The sequence below is a fragment of the Mus pahari genome, chromosome 3 (assembly GCF_900095145.1).
Source record: "Mus pahari chromosome 3, PAHARI_EIJ_v1.1, whole genome shotgun sequence".
NCBI classification, from domain to species: domain Eukaryota; kingdom Metazoa; phylum Chordata; class Mammalia; order Rodentia; family Muridae; genus Mus; species Mus pahari.
This window is the reverse complement of record NC_034592.1, coordinates 88,773,110-88,782,040: the sequence shown is the minus strand read 5'-3', so window position 1 is coordinate 88,782,040 and position 8,931 is coordinate 88,773,110. Positions and strand designations below refer to the sequence as shown.

Sequence of the window (8,931 nt, the reverse complement as noted above, 5' to 3'; positions counted from 1 at the left end):
CCTGCCTCTGCCTCCCGAGTGCTGGGATTAAAGGTGTGCACCACCACACCCGGCGAGGAGCCCTCTCTTGGAAAAGAAAAAGAAAGAAAAGAAAGAAAGGAAAGAAGGGAAAGAAAAGAAAATATCCCACAAACCTGTCTCTGTCTGACAGAGGAATTTTCTCAATTGAGTTTCCTCTTCCAAGATGACTTTAACTTGCGTAAGCAACAATAAAGATACAGTGATTAGAACAGAGGGCTGGAGGGCAGGCCCTCAAAGGAAAACAAAGCTGAGCATGGAGTACAGTCCTTTAACCAGCAGTCAGGAGAGAGAGGCAAATGGAGCTGTGTGAGTTCGAGGCCAGCCTGGTCTACATAGTAAGTTCCAGGCCAGCTTGAGACCTATAGTGAAACCTTCCCTTAAACCAGCCAGTGACCACAGCCAGGGACCATAGCCAGTGACCACAGCAGCAACCGACTCCCAGAGGGTTTGATGGAATGCGAGTGGTTTTTGTTTGTTTGTTTGTTTTTTGAAACAAGGTTTCTCTGTATAGCCCTGGCTGTCCTGGAACTCTGCCTGCCTCTGCCTCCCAAGTGCTGGGATTAAAGGCGTGCACCACCACACCTGGCATGAGTTGGTTTTGAGGGCTGCTGGGTTAGGAGAGTGTGGTGAGGCTGCCCAGAAGGACAGGCAAGGACCAGAACCCATCCTTATCTCAAAGGTTCTGACTCTAGTGTCACAGACCTTAACTCCAATCCTTGTTACTAAGTAATTTTATACAAAATGAATACTGTGGATTTTTAAAAAAATTAAGACAGTTTTTCGAAGTCTGCCTTACCCAGCCCTGTGTTAGCCACAACTCAGCCTGGGGCCACTGAGGAGGAGGAGGAGGAGGAGGAGGAGGAGGAGGCGGCTTCGGCTTCTTTGAATCAGAGAATTCTATCTCCCAGGGAAGGCCTTTGAGCGCCCGAAGCCTCCGTGCTCCTGCTTGTCTCATTGTCTTATTTTGGTTTTCGAGGCAGGGTTTCTGTGTGTAGCCCTGGCTGTCCTGGAACTCTGTAGACCAGGCTGGCCTCGACCTCAGAGATCTGCCTGCCTCTGCCTCCTGAGTGTGCAGCACCACTGTCTGGCTTTGTAGTAGTTACAGACAGCAGTCCTGGGTGGGAATGAGACAGAATTCTGATTCTGGGGAGCCTCCAGCTCTAGGAACTTCAGGGGAACCAGATCCCTTAGGAATGGAGAAGTGTAGGATTCAGCTGTCGGTGTGTTTGTGTCGTGAGTTCTTTTGTTTGTACTTGAGAGGGTATCCCAGTACAAGAGGCAAGGCTGAAAGGTATCAACCAAAATCGTTCCTCTTAAATTGAACAAGACCACAAATGACTTCTGTGGACTCCCATTGTGGGCATCAAAGAAGGAAGCCTGTGCTCCATCATGACAGATAGCAGACGTTAGCAGGACAAGATTCATCTTCCTTCCATCCCTCCTTCTCTTCCCTTCGAATATTTTAAGTTCTGGAAATTAAATCCAGAGTCATCCACTCCACCACAGAGCTGTATATTCAACCATCTTTACTTTTTTGAACATTTTCTTTCTAAGATTTTATGTATTTATTGAGACAAGGGTTCTATGTAGGTCTGGCTGGTCTTGAACTCATGGAGATATGTCTATCTCTGCTGGGATGAAAGTTATGTATTTGTGTGTGTGTGTGTGTGTGTGTGTAGTCTAGTGTTTCTTTTTTTTGTTTTGTTTTGGTTTGGTTTGGTTTGGTTTTGATTTTTTCAAAACAGGGTTTCTTTGTATAGCCCAGGCTGTCCTGGAACTCACTTTGTAGACCAGGCTGGTCTTGAACTCAGAAATCCACCTGCTTCTGCCTCCCGAGTGCTGGGATTAAAGGTGTGCGCCACCATGCCTGCCCGGCTAGTCCAGTGTTCTTAAGGCTGAGCCATGCCTCCAGCCCCGCCCCCACATTTGAACTTATTCTTGCTGTTCTTTTCTTTCAATGTGCATGTGTGCCCTGTGGCAGTGGCCAGTGTGGCCTCGGTGGCCTGATCCTCTTTAAAGCAGAGCATGCTACCGCAGACTCCGTGTGTGCACATATGTGTTCTTCGCCTCAGAAGTGCAAAGTTGCATGGATCTGATCTGGGGGTGACTAGGAAAGACTTCCCTAAGAAAGTGATGACTCGGGCTGGAGAGATGGCTCAGTGGTTAAGAGCACCGACTGCTCTTCCTAAGGTCCTGAGTTCAAATCCCAGCAACCACATGGTGGCTCACAACCATCNNTAATNAGATCTGACGCCCTCTTCTGGTGCATCTGAAGACAGCTACAGTGTACTTAGATATAATAATAATAAATAAAAAACTTAAAAAAAAAATCTTAAAAAAAAAAAAAAAAAGTGATGACTCCCTTAACTGAAACCTAATCAGACATGAATAAAGTCACCCTGAAGAGACAACCCTGATTACTCTTCCCTTTTGCCACAGAGTCCCGCATTTTGACCTTCTTGGAGACATACCTTGCCTCTGGTCATCAGAAGTCCTTGCCTACTGTGCCCGGGGGATTGGGTCCCATTCAGAAAGAGCTGGAAGAAGTTGCTGTGAAATTTGTGCGCCTGGTCAACTATAACAAGATGGTGTTCTGTCCTTACTACGATGCAATCCTTAGTAAGCTCCTCCTCCGCTCCTGAGGCGCGCAGCTGCCACAGCAGCTCTCATCATCTCAGACCCCGCTCTCGCAGTGCCGTGCTGAGCTGTGGAGAATGGTGGCATGCGGTACATTCCTGTTTAATAGCACTGGTTCCATGGGACTGAAGGATGCACTGGATTCTGTCTTGAGGACCGTATGTATGAGTGCAAGTTTACAAACCTAAGGAGCTTTGGTTCTCTTGAGTCTGTAGGAGCTCAGAGCCTTCAACAGTTGGCTGCCTCGGTCTCTGCTCCTGCTTCCTCAGGTTGGAGGAGCCGCTTCTCCCGAGAAACCTGAGACAGTTGTCTCTCAAAGGTCATTCTTTCTCAGATGCTCTGTGCTGGCAGTCATAAGCCAAGATTTGTCCTCTGTCCCGTTTACAGCCTCCCTCCCACTACTCTTCTTGTGGGTGCTTTTTGACAGGGCTGTCTATAGCCTTACAGTGTCCGAACCGGCTCCTTCCCACTCTATCCATTTACTGCTTCTTGGGTCTGGCCTAACAGTATTCCAGAGCCCTTTGGTCTACAGCAGAGTTACTTAATAATTTATTTTCTATTGTTATTGAAACAGCATCTCTATATGTACTCCCCTGGCTGGAATGGAACTTGCTCATGTAAAACAGGCTGTCCCAGACTTCCAGCAATCCTCCTGCCTCTGCCTTACAAATGCTAGGGTTACAGGCCTCTGCCACCAAACCCAATGGATAGAACTTGATTTTTAAAAGCTTGTTTTGTTGGCTTGTATGTAGTACAGTGGCCAGTGATCGCCTAGCCTGCATGAGGCCCTGGGATTGATCTCTCCCATCTAACAACAAAGGATGTACACACACACACACACACACACACACACACACACACACACACCTGTATTGAGAAGCCATAAGCCCCTGGAGCTTCAGTTTTAAAAGGTAGAATTGTTTGTGCCCAGGAACTCAGAAGCAGCTTAGGAACCAGAGATTCCAACTTAAACTCAGGTGTGGTGGTGCACACCTTTAGTCCCAATACTTGGAAGGCAGAGGGACGTGGATCTCTGAGTTCTAGACCAGTTTGATCAATAGAATGGGGAGTTCCAGGACAGCTAGGGATACACAGAGAAACCCCGTCTCACAAAACAAAACAGAAATACTGTTCTTTCTACAGAAGTACTCCTGAGCCTTGACTGTGGCAGTTAAAGCTGATGAAGCCAGGCACGGTAACATGCTATAGCTGGTCTTTGCAACTTTGTGGGTTATTCTATTTCCCGCCCTCTATCCTCCCCCTCGCTTCTCTCATAACACTAGATAGGAGAGAAATAAGGATGGGGGGTGTCCCTGAATTTAATCTTTCTTTTGACTGTGGCTACTAACAGACCACAACCATTCTCCATCTTCCTTTAATGACCAGCAACCACCCACCCTGCTTCTTGGTGCCCCAGTGTTTATATAACTTCTGAAAAGTTCCCAGAATTCCAGACACCATGGTTATAGGAACTTAACTTTCGTGAGACAACTTTCCAGTTATTAGAAACTGGGTTTAAACCTTTTGAAGTGGCTGTTCTGAGTGCCAAGATTTTTGTGAAATGAGGGTTACATCAGCTCCTGTATCCACCAAACCTTCTATTTCAATATCATTTACTTGCCATTTTAATTTTGGCTTCTGGTCATTAGTAACTGTTTGCCAGAACATATTTTCCAGGCCTTTCAAGCCCTCCTGTTCATTCTACTGGAATGGCTTTGCCTTTGATGTAGGGAAATTAACTGCTGAGCAGTCCTGTCACCTGTGTTAAGCTGCATGTCTTTTCACATAGGCCATAATTTTAACTTCTCTTTTGAAATCTGATCAATAACTCCTGGATACACAATGAATCTTTGGGAGGTCATTTCTGCTGCAGAGCCTTGAGCCAGACCCGAAAGCCCTTGCCCAACTGAATCACCTTGAATATCTCTTTTGGATCTGCATTTCTGAACCCAGCGGCAGCTTTTGCCACTTTGCTTATACACCCTGGGACGCATAGGCCTTCTGCTTGAGATTTAAGAAAGCCATTGCCAGCCGGGCGTGCTGGCGCATGCCTTTAATCCCAGCACTCAGGCTGAGTGGCACTCAGCACAAGAGGCAGAGGCAGGTGGATTTCTGAGTTGGGGCCAGCCTGGTCTACAGAGTGAGTACCAGGACAGCCAGGGCTACACAGAGAAACCCTGTCTCGAAAAAAACCAAAAAAAAAAAAAAAAAAAAAGAAAGCCATTGCCCCTAGAAACTGCTCACGCCCCTTCCCAGTGCAAAGTACCATATTTCTCAAAGTTAATGGACTGACCATTTTGAGATCTGAGGCTTTTGGTTTGGTCACAATCTCTTTGACCGTATTTCCCACAATTGAAGCACAGGGCATTTTAATTATTGGAGACCACTAGCTAGAGCTTGACCTATCAACATGATGTACATTAGAACCAATATGGGTCATATTCCTTATCTGTTCATCCACAGGTACTTCCCATGTCTTTAACGGTCTAATGTAGCTTTTATTTATTTTTGCTACTTTGTGTGGGATCTGTGTGGGTTCTTCTTTCTCCTAACAGTATCTTCTCTGGCTAGGAGCCCCTTCTCCAACTCACTCTCCTCTTGAGCCCTACTCAGTCTTCTCTCTTCTGCATCACCTGACTTCTGGGATCCTTCTCTTCTCCCCGTACTCCCTTTCTCTCTCTCCAATCCTACTACTGTCTCCTGGACTCCTTCCCAGCCTTTCCTGGCTTTTTATGTCCTCTTCTGTTCCCAGAAGTACAAGAGGAAACCAACACTAAAGGTCATAGGGTCAAGCAGTTCTAACAGGTAAGCATTCCCAAAGAGTCAGTTGACTAGCTGGGGACCCTTTAAAGGGCCAGGAACACAAAATAAATCATATTATTTCCCCTCTTTGTTTTAGCTACTAATTATGCAGTTTTGAAGCTGCTTCTCCATTCTTTGCAGTGTCTTTCCCAGGGTTCTCAGCTGTCTGATGTGATCTTTCTGTTGATCCCTCAGGAGCATATGCACAACTGAGGTAAAAACCCAACAGCATTGCTTCTCTTTCCTGTAATGTGGATACTGCTTCTTGAACATTTTATACTCCTGGACATCTCATCTTCTAGCATCTTGTGTTCTGGAGTTCCTCACTGAAGTCTCTAAACCTCCACCCCTAGTTCTATGAACCTTTGGCTTGCAGCCCCAACTTGGGTATGCAAGATGTGTCTTAAGTCCCGCTCATAGGCCTGTTGTTGCTCTGCACTGTGGTTGGCTCTGTACTGCAGGAGGCCAGAGTCCTGCTCATAGGCCTCTCAGTGGTTGGGTGCTGAACGGTTCTTGTCCAGGCTTCTCTGGCTGGCAGGGGAAGGCAGTGACTGGCCAGGCTCTCCTTCTTTGCTCTTTTTAGGGTCAGTGGCCAAGGTTTTCAGAAGACCTCTCCCCAATTCACAGCTTTTCATTTCCTGTGGAAATATAAACAAATTTGTGTCCCCAATGCAAAACCTTCACTGACTTCCTTCCATTCTGATGTTACTACATCCTTATATTGTATAGGCTGATTTGATGCCACAGTTTTTGTTTTTTGTTTTTTGTTTTTTCTGTAACCCAGTGTCTCTCAGCAGCTATTATTCCTTTCTTACAAACTTTCGGAAAATTTAAAGTTAACAGAGCACTGTTTAATCTATCCCTGGGTCTTTATTCTTCCTCTTAGTTTTATAAGCCATTTCTTTTAAAGTACAATTAGATCTTTCTACAACTGCTTGTTCTGTAGAATTTTGTGGTAGACCTATAATGTACTTTATATTATAATATGTAAAGAATTGCTTCATCTTACTGGAAACATATGTGGGGTATTGTTAGTCTTAATTCCTACAGGTATCCCCACAATAGCCATTACTTCCAGTATATGTGTAATTGAAGAATCGGCTCTTTCAGAATTCAAAGCAGTTGTCCATTGAAACCCTGCATATGTATATGGTATGATGTGATGTACAAACTTTAGTTTTCTTTTCTTTTTTAAAAGATTTATTTATTATTAATCATAAGTACACTGTAGTTGACTTTTGACACACCAGAAGAGGGCGTCAGATCTCAGTATGGGTGGTTGTGAGCCACCACCATGTAGTTTAGTTGCTGGGATTTGAACTCAGGACCTTTGGAAGAGCAGTCAGTGCTCTTACCCACTGAGCCCCAAACTTTAGTTTTCTAAATTCTTCAAAATAAAACCATCTGCCAGATTTTATTTCTTTTGGTATGCCTAGGGTTACTTCCAACAAGTAATGGAATTTGATTATACAGAAAACAAGTAGGACACTTTCTTATCATTTCCTTGGCTTGTTGACAGATGCTAGAAATTGTTTACTTTAAAACTTTACTCTTTGTTAACATGGTATTTTTCATGAAAATTTGAGGCTTCTAACACATTTCCTATTAATAATTGGTCAATTTCTTCACTTTCTTGTGCTGGAAAGGACCTGGCAAGCCTGTGATTTACTTACCAGCTTTGAGATCCAGGGTAAACTAAGGTGGGTGTAGAGTTAGTGTTGACCACTCAGCAGACTTTTCTCTGAGGGATTCTCTGGGGCTTGCAAAAAGGATGACAGAACAGACACACAGACACACAGACAGTCTGACACACAGACACACACACTGACACACAGACACACACACAGACAGACACACACACACTGTCTCTCTCTCTCTCTTGATGGGTGAAGCAGACTTAGAGCTCCATCCACTTTATATACATACATACACATATACACACTGGCTGGAGAGAACAAAGTTCCAACAACTTCACATATATACATATGTACATATACATATACACATATGTACATACACATATACACATATGTACGTACATACACATATACATATATGTACATATACATATATTTGGTGGATGGAGCAAAGCTCTAATGAGCAAGCTCCAGCAACTTTATTTTTTCTCTTAGTCCTTTTGTATCATCTAAGATAAAAATTCTCTCTTTAATAACAAGGATTACCTCATAGCCCCAAGTTATATATTCTCTAAATCACTACAAAAACATATTCTTCCAAAACAGAATAAAATTATTATACAAAGGAAATTACAACAGAATTGACTATATATTTATCTTTTGAAACTCATACCTAACTAAACGTCTCCCATCTATGTTTCTCTCTGTAAGTTCAAACCCCAAAGCTATAATCCTTTTGTCATGGATTAACAAGGCTTAAGCAAGCCAAGACACTAGAAACAAGTTTCCCTGTGTAGCTGACAGTTTGTATTTACCTAGAACTAGGCCACCTATCCTAGGTCTTGTTTTTACAGTCTTTCTCTAAGCTGGCTAACCATCTATTCTCTATTATATTCATCATGGAACTACTTACCCTTGGTTCACGTCCTCCTGTACTTTGTGCACACACCGAAATCTGACCATATCTCTAGATGACAAGATCCAGGAACTCAGACCTAAGCTAGAATGAAATGCCTTCTTTGGTCATTAACTTGTCCCAAGCCTGTTCTTTTCTCCCAATTATGTGCTTGTAATGCATGAAAGCTCACTGTGCTCCTATTCCAACCTATGCAGCCCTCACTATCCTACAAGGGAAGGGGAACATTTCTACTCTTAATTCTAAGTTTATTATATCTTTTTGGCAAAACAACTTAAACCATTTCCTTAAACTTTCTATTAACTATTCAACTTCTTAAAACTATTTAAGTCATGAATTCCATAGTTATTAATTCATATAAAATATTTTATGGAAGTTCATCTTCATATTGAGCTGCAGAAAAATTGCCCAGTAAAGTGGGTAGTCTCCCAAGGAGCAGTCACACCAAACTATAGACAGTGAGGGTCTCCCCACACCCATTCACACCATACTAGATACAGGAGGAACACATCAGTGACAAGCATGAGGAGGCACAGCAGCAGCAAGAAGCCATCCAGAGACAAAGCCCTGGAACTGTGCCTCTGCAGGAAGCTCACTTGCCTGTTGCATTTCCTCCTGCATGGCAGGAGGGACATTGCTCTACCCATACAGGCTTAGTCAGCCATTTTAAGAGAAGAAGTGTAGGAATGTTGTTATAACATCAGCAGTGTCTCCTTTCCCCAATCCCTGCCCCAAAACAAACCTTACAAATTTGGAAACTCAGTCAATGTAGTGTCTGGTTTGGGATAACCTGTGTAGTCTGTGGTTCTTTTTTTTTTTTTTTCTTTTCTTTTCTTTTTTGTTTTGTTTTTGTTTATGGAGATAGGGTTTCTCTGTGTAGCCCTGGCTGTCCTGGAACTCACTGTAGACCAGGCTGGC

At 43.7% G+C, this 8,931-nt stretch overlaps 1 protein-coding gene across 3 annotated transcripts in view; it reads left to right on the top strand.

The window, feature by feature from the left end:
* Window positions 1-4,752, top strand: part of Tcp11l1 (t-complex 11 like 1) — a 35,952-nt gene extending 31,200 nt beyond the window's left edge. For 2 of the 3 annotated variants that reach the window (XM_029537073.1, XM_029537074.1), the window contains exon 9: window positions 2,461-3,708. In XM_029537073.1, coding sequence (XP_029392933.1) covers window positions 2,461-2,663 — 203 coding nt within the window. In that variant the 3' untranslated portion in view covers window positions 2,664-3,708. Of the gene's footprint in view, window positions 1-2,460 lie in introns of all 3 variants that reach the window. The other variant, XM_029537072.1, reaches the window with a different exon arrangement.
* Window positions 4,753-8,931: the final 4,179 nt, after the last annotated feature.